Source organism: Mustela putorius, unplaced genomic scaffold (genome assembly GCF_011764305.1).
Source record: "Mustela putorius furo isolate JIRA1106 unplaced genomic scaffold, ASM1176430v1.1 tig00004007_pilon_pilon_pilon, whole genome shotgun sequence".
Lineage (NCBI taxonomy): Eukaryota > Metazoa > Chordata > Mammalia > Carnivora > Mustelidae > Mustela > Mustela putorius.
Genome location: NW_025422145.1, coordinates 5,674,356 through 5,696,666, shown reverse-complemented (window position 1 = coordinate 5,696,666; position 22,311 = coordinate 5,674,356). Strand labels below are relative to the sequence as shown.

The 22,311-nt window shown below is 51.1% G+C and overlaps 1 protein-coding gene across 5 annotated transcripts in view; it reads left to right on the top strand.

The window, feature by feature from the left end:
- Positions 1-22,311, top strand: part of SNX29 (sorting nexin 29) — a 476,556-nt gene that overhangs the window by 334,543 nt on the left and 119,702 nt on the right. For all 5 annotated transcript variants that reach the window (XM_045072007.1, XM_045072011.1, XM_045072010.1 and 2 more), the window contains 2 exons: positions 8,082-8,137; positions 12,215-12,296. In XM_045072007.1, coding sequence (XP_044927942.1) covers positions 8,082-8,137; positions 12,215-12,296 — 138 coding nt within the window. The remainder of the gene's footprint in view (positions 1-8,081; positions 8,138-12,214; positions 12,297-22,311) is intronic.

Here is a 22,311-nt window from a genome sequence, read left to right as displayed (position 1 = left end):
CAGCCTTCTCTCTGTGCAGCACCCTTGAACTCCACCCAGGGCCGACGGGAGCAGGTGCTGCTTAGCAGGCTCTCGTTCTCTGCCAGGCGCTGGCGGGGTGGGTCCTGAGAGGGCCCCTGGGACCCCTCACAGCTGTCCCACGGGAAAGACTCGGTTGCCCTGTTGTACTGGAGGAAGGGGGGCTCAGAGAAAGCCGGTGACTTGTTTGAGGCAACACCATGAAATCAGAGCTCAGTCCCAGCCGACCGAAGTCCCGATCTAGCCCTTCTTAAAAAATTATTTACTGATGAAGAAATCACAGCACGTTTTCATCTCTAAAGAGCTGATAAATACTGCTATAACTCAGAATCCAGAAACACAAAGTAGTTTTCCTAAGCATCTGACACACTTCTCTAATGCTGCTTCTCCCACATGTTTTTTTTTAAAGATTTTATTTATTTATTTGACAGACAAGGATCACAAGTAGGCAGAGAGGCAGGCAGAGAGAGAGGGGGAAGGAGGCTCCCCGCTGAGCAGAGAGCCCGATGTGGTTGTCGATCCCAGGACCCTGGACCATGACCTGAGCTGAAGGCAGAGGCTTTAACCCACTGAGCCACCCAGGTGCCCCCCACCCCACGTTTTTAAGCTGGATCCTGTGATAGGCTCTTTGTAAGACAGAGACATAGTGTCATTTTTCTGGGCAGAGGCTAGAAAAGTATTTCAGTCATTCATTTGATCATTCGGTTGATCAAAACTTATTTTTTCTAACATTCTACTGGAAAGTTGTGAAACAGCTCTGTTAATTTCACCATGGACACCTGCGCACCCACCGCGAACATTCCGCCATTACCAGTTCACTGTGCTTGCTTTTCCCTCCGACCCCGGCTTTCCCTCCGCCCTTCATACCCCATCAGTTCATCTTTTAAAATGCATCTCACAGTGAATTGCAGGTGTCGGGACACCCGCATTGCATGCTCTCTGCGTTCTGACAAGTGCCTGCACCTGTGCGGCCCGAGACCCACACCTTTGCCATCACCCCAGAATGTTCCTTGATGGGCCTTCCCAGTCGGTCCCCACCTCCTTCCTCAGACTTAGTCACTGTCCGGCTTTTCCCCCCATCACAGACACAATAAGTTTCCCCTTTAGTTTGAAATCTCCAGGTTGTGACGTTTATTTTTGAAAGGGTAACTACTCTTAAATGTAGTAAAACTTGGTAAGGTATAAAGTTGTACTGTGAAAAATACCTCTGCCTTCCTCACACCCTGGCTTTTCAGAGCCATCCCTGTACAGGCATCCACGGTTGGCCATTTCTGGTGTCTTTCTGGAAATGGTTAATGCAAGTGTGTGTCTGTCTTCGGCTTCTTGATGAAAATAGGACTTTATCTGACCTGTTGTTTTGGGTCTTGCCCTTGTCACTTGCTGTCATGTCCAGGAGGTCATTTCATGTTAGCAGAGGAGGTCCGTGCCGTGCTAGTACTTGTGCCGCCGGGATCTGCTGGTACCATCTTATGGAGCCGTTCCGCTGCTTGCCCGCTGGCTCTTACTGCTGTCCGCGGTGCTGCCATGTCGTCCTGGCAGAGCTGGGCTGCTTCTGTCGCCCGCGCATCTCCGTTACTCGCAGAGAAACTTGACGTTCATTCTTAGTCGACTGGGTACTTTCCTCTCCCTGAAATTCCTTTTGCTCCAACACTTACTGAGCAACTAGTGTGTGCCTGATACCGCCGTGGGCTCTGGGAATACTGTCCTTGAGACCCTCATAGTCTTTACGGAGAAACTGACCCGTCAAAACCTAATTCACAGAAGTGTTGCAGTCCACACTGGTTCACGTTTCCAGGGCTCTCAGATGATAGTCTCAAAAACTCCTAAAAGGTCTTGTTAAGCCAGTGGTTTACTCACAATGGAGAGTCTCGGACCTTAGCTGATTTTTAAACCACACGAATGCCTCTCATTGTTCATAGAACAAAACAACAAATGAACAGATAAACCTAGAAGCCTGAAAGTGGTCCAGACCTGGGTTGGGTGTCTCCTACGCGCCCAGAAAGCCCAGGCTGACCCAGTGCTCAGAGCACAGACTGGGCCCATCTGTCCTCTGCCTTGGCTCGCCATTCTGGAAGACAGCCGTGCCATTGCACATTTTGTTCCTTATTTTAAAAAATGAGAAATTGGGGGGGGGAGCTGGGAAATAGTGGTCGTTTTTGGCAGTGCAAAGTGAGGGCTAATTGCTTAAGGAGAGGCTATTTGCAAAGATCGATGAGGGAGAAAGTGACCCTGGAAAGCATAAATCATGGGTGTCATTTCATGATTGGGACAGAGATTGGTTGCTCTGTGATATCTGCCTTTTGCCTTTTTTTCTGAACCGTAAATCTGGGAGCTGTGTAATTAGAAGAGAGGGATGACAATTCTCTTCCTTTGATTTTTTTCTTATCTTCAGACCGAGTTATCCTTCTCATGCGTGAAGATGGTGAATTTGCTACAAAGCAGTTTCAAAATAGATCGACATTTCAGTGTGGAAATACAGCTTGTATCATCATTCATTTCATCGGTCACAAATACCAATTCCATGTCCACGCTGGGCCAGGCGCCGGGCCAGGCCGCTGTGTGTCGTGGGGCGTGCATCCTCCCGCTCCCAGGGAGGGCGGCCGGCTACACGGCACGGTCCGGAGATGATCGGAGAGGTGGCTATAGGGAGCACTTAGTTTTGCCCATTGGGGCAGCTCTCTCCTAGGAGTGTGTATTTTAGCTGAGTCTTGAAGGGTAAGACAAGGGCCGGCTGAGCAGAGAGCTCGATGTGGGGCTCAATCCCAGGACCCTGGGATCATGACCTGTGCTGAAGGCAGAGGCTTAACCCACTGAGCCACCCAGGTGCCCTGTGCACATCTACTCTTGAGGGGCTGAGTCTTCGCAGACCTTCTTCACTGCATCAGAGCTCTCTGCACCAGCAGAGCCTCCTCACTGTGGATCTGGGTTAATTCAGTTTCTGTGCTTCCCAGAAGCAGAAGCACAATGCAAAGACCGGGGACTTTGGCACAGGAGGCAGCATAGCTTGGTGACAAAAAGTCACCAAAAAGTCACCAAGACTCTGGAGCCAGACCCACTTGCCTTTGACACCCACCTTTGTCACTTACCAGCTGAGTGGCCCTGAGAACGTTGCTTTTTGGGCTGCCTGGTGCTCCGCTGAGTGGTTTCGCTCTGATGGCTGGGGCTGCCGCCATCCGGGGCTCCACTGCACTGAACATCCAAGATGGCGCACCCACTCCTCTGGCAGTTGGTTCTGACCTCAAGGCATCTCTGATTCTTCCATTCATCCACACCGAATCCTCTTGTCCTTGCCTGGGAAATGGGAGGGATGCCTGTGCTCACAGGGCTGTGAGGAGGAGGATGTAGGAAGAATTTGTAAAGCAGGCAGCCTTTGACGATGCCCGGTGGGGGTGTGAGTATGTTCGCAGCCCCCCAGGCCTGGGAGTGAGGGCAGCTCCAAGGAGGGGGAGTGTCCACCTTGGCTGCCCCTGCTCGGATCTTGATTCTAGAAGTAGAAGGAGGGAGACTTTTTCCTGTGGTGCGGGCAGTTGCCTGATTAGTTCTTACCTCTTTTCCTCCTTCCCTTCTTATTTAAATAAGCATTTACTTAGCACAACTGTCATTCTTTTTAGCAGAATCTCTGTTATCTGAGCTCTTATCCTAGGCTTGAAGAGTTCCCAGTCAGAACACCAGGGTAAACCAGTGTCTGAATTCCATGTCGGCATCCATGTGAGGGGCTGTGGTTAGCTGTTCCCACCACCACCACCCCCACCAGAAACACAGGAAATCCTGAGTCAGGAGAGATGGGGGAAGCTTCTTTGCTGATGTACCCCAGAAGTGGATTCTCTGCGAGTCTCACCTGTCCCTCCCCATCCATGGGCCTGTAACACCTGAGCTATTTGTCCAGGAGGACCTGGGAATCATGGCTGCTTTGTTCCTCCCAGAACGGACTCGGCCTTTCCTGTCCCCGCGTACTGCTGTGTGAGTCCCCAGGCCACAGGCTGCACGGGAACCTGCCTTGCCTGCAGGGAGGAGGGAAGGGGGGCATCCATGCTGCTCACCACTTTTTTATGTCCCCAGCTGAGGGTGAAGCAAACAGGCTCAGTCCCAGGTCTGTCCTCCAGGATCGCCTGCAGCTTCCTGTGTGTGACAAGGGGTGTTTGTGGCCAATGGCAATAGAAAGTTGATTTTTTCTTACAAAATACTCCTTGTCCCACACTTTTTTCATTCCAGACTGTGGAGTAAAATGAGCTTTCTGGATAAGGACTGTAAGCCCCAGAGACCGGTGGTACCGGTCTGGACAGACAGCATGAAAAGACAAAATGGTAGAACCGCGCTAAGTTTGGGTATCGGTGATCAGCACGCAGGTGCTGTCGAGCTTGGCCTGATTTGCTAGAAACATTCCAGAGTTTGGAAAGGTGACAGCTTCTGTTCCATCCAGCCTCCCCGGAACCCACCGAGACATGTCAATGTCTCCTGGCTCGCTGATGCCGATAATGCTGCATAATGAGAAGAAAAGCTCCTAATTCAGGAGGGTTTAACGTCTCCCAGCCACGCAGATCCTTTGTCCAAAATGTTCCCTAAAAATCAGCAGCCCTGAGGGTTAACTTCTCTGTGAAGAAGAAAACGCCTTCTGGGAATGGATGGTTTTAGAAGCAGCTTTTTTGTTCTGCCTTAAAACCCTCACCTTTTGAGTCCTCCTGGTCACCCTTTCCCTTCAGTTCTGTGGGGTCAGCCCAGTCAGAACCTTCCCTGTTCCCTCAGGCGATTCCCTGGGTCTAAGCTCTGTTCACGTCCAGTCTGAAATGAGGTAGAGAGAAAGGTGGCGGCATGATGTGTGTTAACAGTGCGGCAGGTGTCTTCAGCCCGGGAGCCCCTCCTCCAGTCTGCTTACCTGCTTCTCACATCATGCACAAACAACCTTCCCCAGACCCGGGTGCAGGCAGGTAGGCTCAGAGAAGAGAGGCCTGGAGCCGCCCCACAGCCATTCAGGAGAAGGTGCTAGAGTTCTGGCCACATCCACGGGGCTCTGCGAGGAAGCGCCAAGGGGAAGGTGATGTCTGCTCCGGGAGGTGCCTTCCGAGCCTCCCCCTTGTCCTTTTCCATCCTGCCTGAGAAAGAGAAGAGCGCTGGAAGGCAAAGTGTCTATTTTCTGGCTTTCTGCACTGCAAGTGCATTTTTGTGGCGGGGGCGGGTTGGAAAGAGTATCTTGTTTACTTTACACTGTAATACGAGAGATACTTAGTATATAATAGATGTCTGTTTATGGTTGTGCGAGTCAGGCAAACAGGCACTTCCATCCGAGACAGCGCAGGAAAGTTCAGGTACATCCCACACATCCGTCTGCCCTCTCTGTCCTGAGCTCTGCCAGGGTCATCCTTCCGACCTGCTTCCTTCTCACCTCACTGATACGGGGACATCCTAAGTCACAGTGGTACCCCCACTGGGCATGTGCAGCTCCCACGGATTCTCACCTCACTGATACAGGGACATCCTAAGTCACAGTGGTACCCCCCACTGGGCATGTGCAGCTCCCACGGAGACCAGGAGCTGTTTGCTGTGCCATTAAAAATGTATCGGAAACCCTCTTTTGGTGAGATAATAGGTTTTTATTTAAATGTTTAATTGGCAGTACATTATTTCAAAGCTCCAGTGATGCAAAGGAATGCTTAATAAAAAGCTTCCTTTCCAGTGTGTGCACCCGCTATGGAGGCCGCCACTCCCACCCCCTGGTGCCCACATGGTGCCCCTTTTCTAGGTGTCTTCAAGGTTACTGCTAATGCTTCTCTATGTAAAAATGAACACAACTTGATAGTCTTAACTCTCTGCTTTGGCGCCCCAGGTAGTGTGTTAGACTTGCCATCTGCACCCTGCTTAGGCTCTCACTTGATCTGTCCTGGAGATCTCATTACAGCACACAGAAAGCTGTTTTGTTCTTCAAATCACATTTAAAATTTTTTTCTAAAGCAATTGATTCAAAAGATACACTTTTTTAATCTTAATGGAAATACAGCAAATGAAAATTCAGCCTCTTTCTCTGCATTCCCACTCCTACTGCATTAGCAATGATGGCCTCTGTTGGTTTTCTTATGTATTTCTCCAGAACTATTATTATGCTTGTACCCTCAAGGGTGTGCATGTGTAACTCCTTTTTTTTTTTTTTTTTTAAATCTGGCCATCTCATACAGACATGTTACAATTTCCTGAATCATTTCTCTATGGTCGGACCTTTAGATTGTTCGAAAACATTTTTTTCAACGTACCTGAACAATGGAAAGAGGAATGGTTTTTGTAAATCCTGGTTCGTGTCTGGGATTATTTTCTGTAGATAGATCCTGGGAGTGAGCTGTCTGGGCCAGAGCATGTTGATGTAGGGACTGTGGACACGGCCTCATGGCTTCCCTGGTAGATGAAACCACCTCTCACGCCAGCCGTCCACGGGAAAAATGACGCTCACCCTCACAGTAGAGCCACACTCAGCCCCAGCCCAGTTGTTTTTTTTTTTTTTTTTTTTTAACTGTGCCTGTTTTTTGTTTTTTTTTTTAAACCTGAGCTTTTCTCAGGTTGGCAGTAGGCAGGTTTTATCCTTCCTGGGTTTGGAGGAATCGCTCAATAGCGGCTCGCTAGCAAAAGCTGCTCTTGGACCCCATTGTAACTGCTTAGCTCCACACACGAGGGGCTCGGGTGGGGTGCTTCTCACTCCGGGCTGCCGTATGTGGGGTGAGAGATACCCTTGGGCTGATTGAACAGATTCTCTGTTGGTGTCAAGGGTAATAGAACGCCCTGCTTTTCTCAATAATTGCCAGGTGATTTGTACAGTGCACAGTTCCTGAGGATGTCCCACCTGCCAGGCTCTATTGTGCATAATCTGCAGGTGGCATGTTTTATGTTCAGAACGATCCTATGAGGTGTAGGATTGTCCTGCCTATTTTACACGGGAGGACAGTGTGGCATAGAGTGAGCAGGTGTTGTCTCCTGGCCACAGGGCCAGAAACAGCTGGAGCGGGGGTTGACCCTGAGTGGTGTATCCCCTGAGCACAGCCTCCATGACCATGGCCTTCTCCTGATTCAGAAGGGGGTTACCTGGGAAGGGTTCAAGTTTTACCACCTTCGACCTTATAGCTGGTTTTCCCTGCCTTTGCTGAGGGTTTGGAGCAGAAGACCCTTTGAAGTTGGACAGACCTGAACTCAGATCCCCTTCCTGCAGGTGTGGCCTTGGGCAAGGTCTCAGCCTCCCTGAGCCTGTTTCCTCATCTGTGAAGTGTGTTTGTGTGTTGGGGCGGAGGGGGCGGGACCCTGCCCCTCCCTGAAATTGTTAGGGAAATGGACGAACATGGCAGGTAACACGGGAGCTCTGACAGGTGCAGAGTGAAGTGCGTGTTCTTGCCCTGGAGAGCCCCCAGCCTCCCTTTGGTCCTCCCATCCTTCCAGTTGATGAGAAGCTCCGTCCCTGGACATGACTGTAGTGTCACCAATTCTAGAGCAGCCACTAGTGCTGAGCATTTGGCGATCTGCCTGACGTCGTGCCTGCCATCTGGCCAGACGGTGCCTCGTCTTTCACCCAGTCCCGCTCCCGTGGGGCCCGTCTGAGTCAGCAGCCACAGCTGTGTGCTGCCTTAAATTGCTCCCTGCATCACGGGCGGCAAGGGGAGAACCGTCTGGAGCCGACACTGGCCTTTCGTGTTGACGTCCTAGGTGTGTCTGTGTGTGCGATGTTCATTACGGGGACAGTTGGATATCTTCCCACTGTTCATTTGATCCCTCGCATCTCAGACCCTAATCAGGCCTTTAGAGCTCCAGAATTACATGCTTCTGCAGGCCTACTATTATCTCAATAGGATTAGCGGTCCTCTCTCCGCGAAGAGAACGGGACCCCTCACCGTGCCATTTTTCGATTACCAGAACACTGTCTCTAACCGTCCTTCCACAGAATCACTTGTGCTTTCCCATGACTGTGTTTTCACCTCGGTCTGAACAGGGAATGTTCAGGGAGCACTGAGAGGCCGAGTTCTTGCGTGATGGTGCAAAAACCGTGGTAACCAAGATGCGTTTTTCTCTCCCCCTTCCCCCTCTCCCAATGGCAGGTTCCTGGAGATTTGAGTCAAACGTCCGAAGACCAGAGTTTGTCGGATTTTGAAATGTAAGTCCACGGCACCTGCTCACCAGGGGCCTTTAGAAATAGGACTCTGTTGTTTGGCTTGTGTCCCAGAAGACCACAGGGGGTACTAAAATCACTGTGGCAGGGTACACGGGGCTGATTTGATATCTTAGAGGTGAGAAGTTGTTCGCCTGCAGCCCAAGTCTGGCCTTCAGATGTGTCTTGCTTCTGTTGCTGGGTATTGGAAAACAATTAATTTTTGGGGTCAACATTTAGGATTTGGAAGCTATCATATAACATGTACATTTCACTTAAAAAAAAAAAGTCTCCGCTCCTTAGCAGGCGACAGTGGGAGCTGAGTCATGGCTGAGTCCCTCACACGGGGACACACTGTGCTGGGGAATTGGAGTTTACAACCCCTGAGTTACTGGAAACAGCAGTGGTTCGGGGCATGGGTCTGATCTGTTACTGGATATGATTCCGTCGGGAGTGTTTGACGGTAAACTCCTGAAGTACTCAGTTGGTCTTCAGATGAGGTTGCCTTGGGGTTTGGACAGGTTGTCCCCTTGGATTGCTAAAACCAGCGAAGCCGGTTCCAGGTTAGCGCCCAACAGAGCCTCCCTCTGCTGTCACTCAGTTGTCCTGAGCAGAAGATGGCCCAGCCTGAGAGAAGGTGTCATCGGGGCTAAATCTGCCTTTGGAGGGCTAGGACCAGGCCTCAGAGCATTGACCAGAGCCAGGCTGACCTTCCCTGCCCTCCTGGCTACAGGTCTTACACCGGCATGACCTTGGGCAAACCTCTAGACCTTGGGCCCAAGTTGCTCATTCATACAGTGAAGGTCACGCTACCCTCCTCACAGGGCAGTGGCGGCAGTGACAGGGAGGTGATGAAAACACCGAGGGTTCAGGAGGCTGCTCAGTCCTTGGGCGGCTGTCAGGCTGGTGTAGGGTGAGGGGGGTGACGTGAGGTGAAGCCATGAAGGATGGAAATCAGGTGTGAGCTTGCCTCCCATGCACCTGTGGTGGGGGGTACAGCGTGAAGAGGATTATGGGATGGCAACCCAGTCGGGGGCTGGGGTCGGGACAAGCTGGGCAGAGAGGTGAGAGCTGTGGAGGAGGGTTTCAGTGACCGTTGTGAGGCAGAAGGCTCACCATTACAGCTAAACCCATCAGGCACTTCCTGTGGGGAGGGGTCATGCCAGGTCCCTGATGGAAGCCATGAGCAAGCCACAGTCCCTGCCCTTAAGCAGCCACTGCCTGGTCCGGCTCCATCATCTCTCTCCCGAAGATTCGCAGCTTCCTCCCTTGGGTTTGTGCATCTCCACTAAAGCCAGAGGGAAGCGCCATTTTCCTCTCTCAAGATGGAGGCCAAAGTCCCTCACGTAGTTTGCACAGAGGCCACTGCAACTCCTCTGACTCATCTTGTCTTCCCTGCTCAGGATCATTCCTCCCAGACCAGGTCCTCTTTGCCGGGCATTGTTCTCACCCACTGAGTCCCCTTGACAGCCCTGCGACATGGGTGTCGTCCTCCACATGACGCGTGGAAGCCAGGATTCCAACCAATGCAGACTTGATCTGAGCTGTACCCTTCACACATGTCAACTCCCTGCCCGAAGCACCTGTCCAGCCTCAGCCTCTGTGATGCCTCGGACCAAAGCGACACCTCAGCCCTCCACCACCACCCCCACCAGTGCCTGTCACTGTCCTGGGATCCAGGATTCCTTGGTGGCACTAACAACAATGATAACTAAATGATGTCTCTTATAATTAGAAACATGTAGGTACCTAACAATGGATCCCCAAAACTCAGAATGTTAAAGTTGACAGAAATGAAGGGAGAAGCTTGAATACCCCACTTTCCGTGTGGAGTCCCAACAACTGGAAAGAAGACCAGCAAGCGAAGAGAGGACTCGGGCAACCTGTGACCCAGCTCGATCCAACAGGCACATGGAGATCCCTCACCAGAGGACACTTTCTTCTTCAGGCTAGACCATACAGTAGGCCTCAATACAAGTGTCCATAAACTTAAAAACATGGCCGTTACACAAAGTGTCTTCCTCGATCTTGGTGGAATAATCATTGAGGGAATGGTCTTTCTTCCTCTCCCTGAGGGTGGGGACTGTGTCTGCCTGCTTCCTTGTTCCGTCTCCAGGATCTAGAGTAGTGACTGATGCGTAGTAGGTGTTCAGTAAGTGCTTGCTTTATGCACGAAGAAACAAATGAAAGAATGAACAGATGAATTAATGTCTAGGAGACAGATGGTCATGTAAATCATTCCTTTAAGATTTTATTTATTTGAGAGAGAGAGCGAGCATGAGCAGGGACAGAGGGAGAAGCAGACTCCTCTGCTGAGCAGGGAGCCCGACACAGAGCTTGATCCCAGGACCCCGGGATCATGACCTGAGCCTTACTTAGGCAGACGCTTAACCAACTGAGTCACCCAGGCACCTGTCTCTTTTTTGTTGTTGTTGTTTTGTTTTGTTTTTAAGATTATTTATTTTAGAGAGAGAAAGTACACAAGTAGGTGAAGCAGAGGGAGAGGGAAAGAGAGAATCAGAAGCAGACTCTGCACTGAGCATCAAGCCTGAGGCAGGGCTTGATCCCACAACCCTAAGATCATGACTTGAGCTGAAACCAAGAGTCAGACCTTTAACCAACTGTGCCACTCCAGTGCCCCCATCATGGAAACAATGCTCTGAAAGAGAGAGATGCCTAAGGCAGCCCAGGGTGTCTCGCCCTTGCCAGTCAGGAAGGTTAACGAAAAGCAGATTGTTTGGTCCATTTTTGCACTGCACCCATCCCCTTGACAGAAATGTAAGGGGAGCACTTAGGCCCTGGTACAATCTAAGGGACCTTTCTAGGAGGAAAGCCATTACAGGTACAAGCCAACTTGATGGCTCAGAATTGCAGTTTTTACTTGGAGCTCTGAGGAAGTGATGAATTATTTTGTCCCCTGAAGGAGGTCTGCACCTTGTCTCAGAGCTTAGAAGGAAATGCTGCTTCAGGGGAGAACCATTTCTTTGTGAAACTGAACTGCTCCCCCCTGCAGAGATGGGGAGGCCACTGAGTCACGGAATCTTCCACCATCTCAAATTGGCTTCTAAGCACAGGAGGCTGGCGCGTGGCTCTGAGCTGCTCTTGAGAGAGGAGGACAGTTCAGGAAAAAGCATTTAGCCCTGGAATGACTCTTAAGTAGAGGCCAGGACTGGAACCTCCCAGCCCTCCCAGAATTGTGCAGTACCGTTTTGATGATCGCCGGGGCTGATTTTCAAGCTTTAGTGACAGTCGGTGCAGCTGTCCTCGAGCCTTGGATTCCGCTGGTGGAACATGAGCGGTGGTGGGTGTGTGGACCCAGAGACTCACAGTTGGGTGAAAGTCATCTCATTAGACAAAACTCGCAGAACTGACAGAACCAAAGTGACCCTTGAAGACCCCTTAAATATCCTGTGAGGACTAAAGGGGTTACTGTGGGTAGAAGCGTGGAGTCCTACATTGTAGGTTCTCAGTAAATGATTTGCACTTGAATTTAAGTCTTGGCTTACTGGAGCCGTACACAGTGTTTCTGGAAAGTTGCAAGAGGGGTGTCCGTGCCTGCCCTCCGGGTTTCCCTTTCCCCACCCCAAATAGCTGTTGCTTGCCTAACTGTGGACGCCCACCTCCTGAGCCTTTTTGCAGAGTCTGATCTTAAAAATGGGTGCCAGGGTCTAGATCGAGCACAGGCAGGAGGGGGTGCGACTCCTCTGGGTGGTCATCCGCGCATGTGACCCTCATAGCCGCCTGGGGGCTTCCAATTATCAGCCCCCTTTTCAGATGAGGAAATGGGTTTAGGTAAATTCTGAGTCACGGTGACTCAGTTGTAAGAATGGAACAAGCCCTTGATCGTTCGGAAGTTCAGATTGTGATTGTAAAGAATACACACGCGCGCGCACGCAAACACACACAAGTCCCCGCAGAACAAGGCTAGGGGCTGGCTACGCACGCCCACACTGGTCCCACGGACTCCTGTGTGCACTGGCCATTGTCGTCAGTAGCTTGCCGGTAATGCCTCTTAGAGAAGATGGTTTCCTCTCATTTTCTCAGCAAATTAAAATGACAACTTCGGATCTTTCCTTTGGGCAGATCAACGCAGGCACTGATCAACGTGTGGATCCCGTCGGTATTTCTCCGGGGCAAAGCGGCGAACGCCTTCCACGTGTATCAGGTGAGTCCCCGGTTTTTGGGTGGGTGTCCCTACTCTGGCGGGATGGATAGCTGTTTGTGGCGCTGTGGTGCGACTGCCTGTCGGTGGCGGAGTGCTGTCCCCAGACGGCATTCCGGCCGCCCTGCCTCCCAGAGGAAGCGGTCCTTCCCTCGTCCATACAGGAGGGACCGGGTGCGGCTCCTTCCAGCCCATCAGGCCTCTCGGTGTGGCCTCTGCAGATGTGAGCTCGGACTGCTGGACCCAAGATGGGGTCTGTCGACTTGTGTTGTAGCCACGGGGTCCAGGTATCGGTGCTGCCTCGGGTGTGCTAGGACCTGTGGCCGGACATTCGCCACTTGGATCCCGTGCTCAGGTGTCCTCTTGGGGCTGGCGTTCTCTGCAGCTTGACGGATGACACTCTGCCTACCTGGAGGGTTTTAGCATCTCTCCAAGAAAAAAAAAAAAACAGTGAACTTGAAAAGAGGAGCCCTGGTTTCCATTTTCGTAACCTTAAGTGAATCTCTGTTTCCTCATCTGTAGGTTGGAGACAGCCCTACCACTTAGCTTGCAAAGCTCTTGTCAGGTTGAGGGACGTCTGGCACCCTACGTAACCTCCGTGTTCTCATCTTGATGCTTCTCCGTTCCCAGATGCTCGGCCTGTGTGGTCTTTGGGGGCAGGCCTGTTGCGGGGGTATGATTTATAGGCACAGGCATCAGCCTGACACATGCATCTCAGCACCTCACGGATTGATGCGCTGGGGTAGGGCAAGGCAGCTCGCGCCAGAGTGACCTTAGTTTACGTGTTGGTCTGGACAACGGCAGTTAACAAGTAGCAGGTTCGTGAGTGTTGGAGAATCTGAGTGTTTGTGATGCTCTCAGCTCGGGCTTGGAAAGAGAATTAGACATGACGGACTTCTGTGGGTCCCCTTTGTTGTCTTTCTTCTCGAATGCCAAAAACCAACCAACACCTCTTCCCTGAGTTCTCCGTTCGAGTTCTGCTTTGCGGTCATCAGAAAGCTGGGAGGCGTTGCCTGGACGCTGGAAGGGGTGAAGCCGCCAGCTTTGTTTCGGAGCAAAATGAAAACGTGATCTCACTTGAGCGGTCTCCTTGGTCTTTCACGTCTGCCTCTCCCCACCCCCCCTCTGCCCCCAGCCCAGGATGGGGTCTGGCAGGTTGTAGCGTCTAGAAGTCAGTTATGAAAGGAGACGGACACAGCCCATGTGCCGTTGCCTGGGAGATGGTTGCCACGGTGGTCACAGTGGCATCTGTGCCCCTCTGCCCCTGTCCTTCATGGCTTCGGAGCTTTCCTGGGTGCAGCCCAGGAGTCGCCCGCATCAGCCAGAGCCACTTTGTCTCACACGGCGGGCTCTCCCAAATCTTCCCAATGCTATCTCTGGAATGCCGCTGTTTCTCCTCTTCGCTAACAGTGCTTCTAGCTGGTTTCTTAAGAGCAAAACCCGAGCTTGTGTTTGGAAACATTATAGAAAGCTTTTGGTTTGTGGTGTTTTTTGTTTTTTTAAGATTTTATTTGTTTATTTGACCGAGAGATCACAAGTAGGCAGAGACGCAGGCAGAGAGAGGAGGAAGCAGGCTCCCTGCTGAGCAGAGAGCCTGATGTGGGGCTCGATCCCAGGACCCTGAGGTCATGACCTGAGCTGAAAGCAGAGGCTTTAACCCACTGAGCCACCCAGGCGCCCCTGCGGTGTTTTTATCATAAGCGATACTGGATAGAAGGTGACTCATTTAAAAATGAGGGTACCATTGGACATTATTTTTCTTAGTTTAAAAAAGTGCATTCTGTATATCTCTTCTAAAGATTTGAGATAATTTCCAAAGAATTCCTGTAAAAGAATGACAAAATAGTAGTAAAGAGAGGAATAACAGGGTTCAGGAAAATGCTAACTAGGAGAACTTGAATTAAGGAAACTGAAAATCACACATGTCTGTCACGAGCCCCTCTGTGATTATTCTCATAGGTTGGTGAATTTCCTGTGGGCTTCCTGGCAGTCTGTGTGAAAATGGGAAGGTGGCTCTTTTGGATAATACCATGGCTAATGAGAAGAAAATAAGTCAGCTCCTCAAAGGGAGCTCCGAGAGAAACTTGTGCGTCAGATTAAGCAATACTGAAGGATGTAGGAGACAATCCCCCATTACATCCCTGTGACAAATCGCTGTCACACTTCATCAGATCCCCCTCACAGGGGCCAAGGGCATAACCTACAAAAGGAAGCAGTTCATTTGATGAGCCAAGAGGAAAGTCTCCTCCGCACGTATGATTCCCTCGGTAGATCTGGGCTTTCCAGTACAACAGCCACTGACTACGTGTAGCCATTTAAATTCACGTGAACTAAAATATAATAACATGAAAAAGGCAATTCCTCGAGTCTGCTGGTCACATTTGCGTGCTCAACAGCCACACGGCTCAAGGCCACTGTGCAGGGCAGCGCAGACACAGGATATTTCTGTCACTGCAGAAAGTTCTCTGGGGCACTGGGGGCCTAGAACAGTGTCTCCGGCCCGAGCATGGGGAGGCAGGCTACGTCAATGTGTGCTTGGTCAGGCTTTAGAAAGACAGAGGCTGGACATGAGCTTCCAAATCCTGCAGGGAGGAAGCCATTTCCTTTTCAGCTCTTCCCTGGCTTGGGGTTCCCAGGTGGGGTAGGAGGAGACCCGGAGCGTGGCCCCCATGCCCCCCCGCTCTCTTCAGTCTTGCTGTTGAGCAGAGACCAGAAGGCCCCAGAGGAGAGCCTCAGCAGGAGCAGACTTGAGCCTGATCGTACACGTTGTTTTGTTTTTACTGTGTTTATTTATACATTTGCCTTCTAGTTATGGCACAGAATCCTGTTTTCCACCCACCACGGTGATGCATGCAATTTTAAAATAAAGTTAAGAAGAAACAAAGCGAGTCTGGTTTTAAAAAAAAAGAACCAAACACCAAAGCAACACTATGTAAATGATTATGTAAGCAGCAAGGGTTCAGGGCAGCGCTACATGACCAGTCGTGTTTGGGAAACGTGAAGCGGAGGGAACGGACAGCGTGCGGTAGCTCACTGATGGTGACAGTCCCCTCAGGAAGCCACAGTGGCCGCTGCCTGTGGCTGGTCTGTGTGCGTTCTGTCCAGGAGCTCACTGAGCCCTCACACCCGCCCCGTGCACAAACGCTTCTTACCACCATCTTATCAAGGAGACAGCGAGGCACGGACAAGCATCTCCCTCAGTAACACGTTTTCGCCCAAGTAGCATTTTCTCCAAAAAGGTCCTAGTTGGCAGAGATTCTGAGAGTGAGGGTGGAGCTCTTCAAAAATCCAAGAGGTGAGGGGAGAGACAGGTAGCATCATGCTGGAGAGCCTGCCGTGCGGTCTGGAGAAGGAGCTCACGGATGCCAGTGAGCTAAGGGTGGCGCCAGGGCTGTCACTGCATATTGTGAAGGGATCGGGAGTTGTGTTTTGCGCAAGGATTTCTGGGGAGAGGTGCCGTCCTCGGACACGATTGAATGCAAGATCTTAAAAAATGGTTTGTGCCTTCGAGTGCTGTGCTTTCTGCACTTGGCCCCCACGTCCGAGATGGGGGCCCGGCATGTTCAGGCACTTGGAGGAAATGGCAGCATTTGAACAATTCTCAGAACACCAGTAAAATCCATGTCCAGAACTTTCACCCATGAATATTTCTGACGCTTCCGGCCCCTGCTAATGCTTGGCTGCCAGCAGACACCAGCCAGGGACACAACGACTGAACAGCAGCAAATAAAATGGCAGAAACTGTTTACTAACCGGTCTTGCAAGGTTTTTGTCTTTCTCGCTGTGTTAACACAGCGTTGTCTTGTGAGCTCCATTTTCTGTCACTTCTGTGTGGTAGTTACGTTTATTGTTAATCAGTTCCTGGTTTATACCTTTGCAATTATTTGATCTTATTCCCCAAATGGCCTGACCTCCAAACAAGATTGAGGTCCACTGTCTTTAATATTCTGCTGTTGTGTTTATAAAGGGAGGTTAGGCCTTTAAAAAAAGAAGAAGAAGAAGAAGAAGAAGAAGAAGAACCTGCCTATTTTTCTCCTAAGCAAATATTACAGCCACTAAACTGGTATGAAATCATCCACCAGTACCCTTACTTTCTGAACCCTCAAGTCTTCGCCTTTGAAAAGAACTGTGAGCTCTAAGTACAGCCGAAACCGGTCCTCTATGTGGGACTAATTTCAGCCTTTGAACTTAACCACCGGCAGCACTGGCTACTGGACAATATTCCGTCTGCGCAGCCCAGCTAATTAGGTCTCCTTTGTATTAAAAAGGAATGTCGCTTTGTTTCAGCAAAGCTCTTCCCTTCTTGAATACGTCCCCTTTCCTGGAGACCACAGGGTGTCCCTTGGCTCAAAGGAACGGCAGTGCCTGGGAAACTCCCATCCAAAAGGAAACCGTGTCCCCTGGGCAGCCATTCGGAAGGTTTCTTCCAGCGTAGCGTCGTTTTTACACGACGCGGGGAATCCATTGTTTCTCCTGTTAGATCACAGGGCCTGGGAGGGCTGTGAGGCCGCAGGTGGCGGGGAGGAGGGCGACATGGTGGCTCTCAAGGTAGCGGACTTCTCAGCCGTTCCTTTTCATCCTCTTCCCCCAGAGGCTTCGCCCATGGGTCCTCGGGTTCCGTGCCTGCGGCTCTGTGCTTAGGCTCACTCCGTCCTCGGGAGCCTTTAGGCTGTGCACTGCATGGGCTCGCCTCCGGAGCCAGCTGTGTGGAAGACACCTTTATACCAGAGTTTCTCTGACGGGATAATTCTTTGTGCGTGGGGGGATCTCGCCTGTGCTACGTTTTTCTGTTGTTGATCGTAAATGGGACCCTATGATGCATGCCTTCCTCCTGGGTACACAAGTCTCTCCCGCCCTTCCTCCTTTTAAACTTCTGCACGTTATTTCCTAGAATGAGGGAACCATTACTCACTATTCTGATGCTGGACATTTCGATTTTCATTTCCTGGCCATAGCCTACAAAGCCGCCAGATTGTTCTAGTACAGATCTCTTTGTACATACTGTAGGCATGTCTTATGGATAAGTAGTTAGGGAATTTGACGAGGGGGAGAATGTATACATTTTTTATCATAATAGGCCTCGGTAAATTGCTCGTCTGAAGGCTGAATCACTTTTCAGTCATACCAACAAGGTGAAAGAATGTTCTGTCCCCATGTCCTTGCCATCATCGGCTATTAGCAATCTTGAAAATTTCACCATTCTGATAGAGGAAAAAAATTACATTTCCTTGATGTTTGAATTTGCATTTTCCTTACTGCTCAGGAGGGTGGGCTCATGTCTTTGCTGTAATTTGCCCTTCGTGTTTTGTGTGCGTGTGAATTGTCTGTGGATGTCTTTCCTGGTTGTTTCGCGGCATCGCCCATCGCTTCATTACCCATGTGTAGGAGTGCTGTGGGTAGCAATCCTTCATACCCTACCTTTCAGTCTTTGGCTTGTCTTTTAGCCTGACGAATGAGGTTTACTGAGTCTTCCTCTGTTACCTGGTCTTCTCATCTTGGGAAGCAAGGGGTTCCTTGGCTGACCCGCTGGGGTCTACTCTGCCTTACTCAGTTGTTACAACAGCCCCGAGATCTTACAGATATCTTTGCCCACCTCTAAAATGGAAAGAGCATGTTCAAAATGGTGAGTTAATAACTCGTCCAAGGTCTGAGAGGAGAAGCATCCGAGCCAGGATCACTACTGGTCTCTCTACTCTGAGTCTAGGGCTTTTTCCTAGATGCCCAGGCTTCCTCCAGAGGACAGAGTGGAGACCAGTGAGCAGAAGTTGGAGAGAAATAGGTTTTGGCTCATCTACTGATACCTGAACTGACTGTTCATCTCTCTTTTTCTCCCCAGACATCCTGCAGTAGGCTGGGTGCTGGGGATGTTGTGAATGACAGAGATGTAGTCTTGGTCGCTGACTTCTTGATATACGGAAGATTGAATGTAGAGAGCCCATCAAAGGCAGAGTGGTCTTACCAAGTACTGATCTTGACAAAACGCTGCCCCCTGCCACATTTGACCCTATTCTATGCTAGAGAGACCAGATGACCTCTGAGGCCCCTTTCCAAGTTTGTAAGAACTGACACATATATCTGGTCTACATGGGCGAAAAGGACTTTTTTTTTTTTTTTTTTTTTAACTGTCCTGGCATGAAAAGTGGATACACAGTTACTCCTCCATCTGACTCTTCCATTACTGCCCCCGGTGCAAGAAGCAGCCAATGTACTGACTGCCCCCAGCCTTGGATTTCTTGGAGGAGGCTTTGTCTGGGCCCCTTGCTGCCGGCAGAGTTAGAACAAGAGACCGAGACTTGCCCCCAGAGCAGGGTGCTGCTACATTCCACACCTCGGGGGCTCAGCAGAAGCCAAGGGCTTAGGTTCTCACCAGGGTTCTCCCGTGGTAGTCGTGGCCGTGGCTGCCGTGTTTACATCTCTGGGTCTTGCCCTGAAGCCTAGGCCCAGGTGCGCAGTGGGCCCTCCAGTACAGGCTGTGACCTGCAGCTCTGGGAGGCACTGCTGCTCACCGGAACACCGGCTGTTCACCTGCCGGAAGGTCGGCTCCGCGAAGCCACAACTGGGTTGTTTTTGCTTGCTGCTGTATCTCCAGTGCTTAGAATAGGGGAGCAGGCTCATTGCATGACGGATGGATGGATGGATGGACGGATGGACGGACGGACGGACGGACAGACCAACGAACCATTTTTAACTCCAGTTCTCCACCCGAAATAAGATTCTGCTAGGCGCCTCTCATCAGAGTGAGAAGTTCTCACTGTGTTGGTTCTATCAGACTCTTATCTAAACTCCCCGGTCCTTCCAGATTATTTCTCTTGGCATCATTTCAGCCCTGCCTCCGTTTTCTCACTGATCGGAACCACTTTCCTCCATGTTGATAACTGGCCCGGTTGTGGTTGAGGAAGTTTCACCTGCCGCAGGTACTGTGCTGCTTTGCCGTGGAGTAGTGGTTTAGTTCTCTAGAGCTCAGCAGCCGAGGATGGCCTGGATCTCCAGCCATAATCCCCAGACTCTCCCATAATCACCCGTATGCCGTCAGGGCCCCCATCCCAGCACCTGCCCCAGGATTTCAGGTACTAGGAGTAAGAGTTCAAGTTTGGCAAGGTGGGAGCCTTTAAGAAGGTCAGACAATAAGGATTCATTGACTTCTTGTGAATCAGGCACTGTGCTAGGCCCTGAGGATACATTCGTGAACATTATGTACATGATACCCACCGCCCCACTGGAGTTTATAGTTCTACCAGAAAAGACACCTTGAACCTGTTAATGTACATGTAACTCAGAGATAAATATATCATTACAAACTGTGGATGTGCAGTGAACGAATACTACATAGGGTTCCAGAGATTATAAGAAGGGGCCCACTTAACCTGGGGGTAAGAATGGGGTTCTTTGAGAACATCCGCTCATTTTCTAAAGGACAGTTCAGAGTTAATGACGTAAGTAGAAGAGGGACAGTCCAGGCCGAGGGGGTTGCCTCGAAGCAGGAAAGAGCTTGGTGCGGGGAGAGAAGGCAGAGAGGCTCAGGGTGCTGCCCCCAGCTGGGTCTTCCAGGGCTTTCTAGTGAAGCCTGCCTGCCTGCTTGCCTGTCCGTCCACTGCCCCATCCACCCATGTGTCCACCCGCCCGACTCTCCAGCCAGCCACGCACCCACGCACGCAGCTGTCTGTCCACCCGTCCACCCGTCCACCCACCGCCACCTGCACACCCAATCGCTATTGCAGGAGCCCAGGGGAGAGGGAGCGCCGGTGGAGACCTGCACATTGGCCACGGAGAGCAGAACAGGTGATGTGTCTGAGGTGTGGGTTCATCCGGCTTTCCGGTACCCGGGGTGGGGAGCAGGCCAGATGTGGACTCTAGAGTCAGTCCCAGTGTAAACCCCCACGTGCCTCTTTGTTTCTAGTTGGATGACCTCTTACGGTGGGGTCTTTATCATTCTGCTAAGGTCCCAGTGTTCTCAGCTTGAGAGAGATTATTTCCTTCATAAGGTTGTTGAGAGCTTTAAATGAACACACGTCTTAGTACTTAGCGCAGTACTTAGCCTACTCGGTGAATGGGAAGGACCCAGAGAATGCAGCCAGTCTTTTTTTGTTGCTGTTAACATATAATGTATTATTTGTCCCCAGGGATACAGCTCGTGAATGGTCAAGCTTACACACTTCACAGCAATCCCCATAGCCACACCCTCCCCCATGTCCATAACCCCACCACCCTCTCCCTGCCCCCCCAACCACTTCTGGCAGCCCTCAGTTTGTTTTGTGAGATTAAGAGCTGCTTACGGTCTGTCTCCCTCCCCAGCCCATCTTGTTTCATTTTTTTCTTCCCTACCCCCCACGACCGCCCTGCACTGCCTCTCAGATTCTTCGTATCAGAGAGATCACGTGATAATTGTCTTTCTCTGATGGACTTATTTTGCTTAGCATAATACCTTCTAGTTGTATTCACGTCGTTGCAAATGGCCAGATTTCGGGTTTTTTTTGATGGCTGCATAGTATTCCTGTGTGTGTGTGTGTGTGTGTGTGTGTGTACCACATCTTCTTTATCCATTCCTCTGTTGATGGACATCTAGGTTCTGTCCACAGTTTGGCTATTGTGAACATGGCTACTATAAACATTAGGGTGCATGTGCCCCTTCGGATCACTGCGTTTATATTTTTGGGGTAAAAACCCAGTAGTGCAATTGCTGGGTCGTAGGGTAGCTCTGTTTTGAGGAACCTCCATGCTGTTCCCCAGAGTGGTGAGTGCAGTCATTCTTACCATTGCCCCACCAAACAAGTGTGTACCTTGGGCACACACCTGTGCCTAGGATTTGATATACACGTCTGTGATGTGAGTCTTCACACCCGCACGTAGGCACTCTAGACACATGGTGGCCCACAGCCTTAGAAATCTGTTCCTCTCCGGGAGGGACCCAGAGCCCCTGTCACCCTCTCCTTGATTGCGCCTGGTTGAGCACCCGGACTCAGGGTCTGCCCGTCCCTGTTCTGCTGACACTAGAACACCCGAACTGGACCTTCCAAACAGGGCGACGCCATACTGCGGGCTCCTCCCTGGGAAATGGCGGGACGGTGCCCCCCCCTCCCCTGCCCCCCCGCACCCCACACTGAGGTGGAAGGGAGGCGGTCCGGGGAGACGGTTGATGAGCAATTAGGCAGCTGCTCCAATGTCAGCTGTCACGATTTATGTTTGTGTGACGAATGTGTTCCCAGGCCCTAGGGCATGGGAATAATAACTCTTTTATTTCTGTGTTTAAAAAAATAACTTGAGGGGGAAGAAAAGCCCAACTCAGTGCACTGGTGAGTAAATGCCTTTGCTAGCACGGGTGAGCCCTCCTGGGATCTGTAGGACTTGAACTGCGCTGGTGTGGGAGGGCTTTCCCGTCCCCGTAGGTGCTCTCCGGAGCCCCCGCACCGACACCGGCGGGGCTGCTGGGTTTTGTCCATGAGCCGGGCTTTCAGAAGCCCTGGGCTCCCAGCAGAGTACGAGGGGTGGGGCTGTTGCTTGAAGCTTTGGATTTTTTTCTCCCCACCCTACACCATCAGATCCAGAAAAGCATTTTGAATCCAACCTTTAAAGGTTATCTCCTTGTGGCGGCGGCAGACTCATCCCGAGAGACTGTGAATTCCAGCTCGTTGCCAGACTTGCCCGCAGAGTGAAATTCTGTCAGACCGCCCTGGCTGTCTGCGGCAGGAAGCAGCCCCGCAAGCTGGCGGCCGTGTGGAGGCTGCTTTTCGGGGCTGGGGGGAGAGGAGTGTGTGACAAGTGGGTAGCGCGCTGGTGGGGGGTGGTCTCAGGAAATCTCGAAGGATGGTGTTAGGACCGTGAGCGTAGCATGGTGGAGATGGAGAGCGGGTTGAATCTTCCCTTTGGGGTTGTGTTGCCGCTGGTCCACTGTGGCCCAGATGACAGGAGGCTGGTGTGGAGGCAGAGGGCCTGCAAAAGATCGACAGGGGGACGAGCTTCTGACACGCCAGTTGCCAGAATCCTAGAAAGGAAAACAAGCTGCACTTGGCAGCGTGTGATA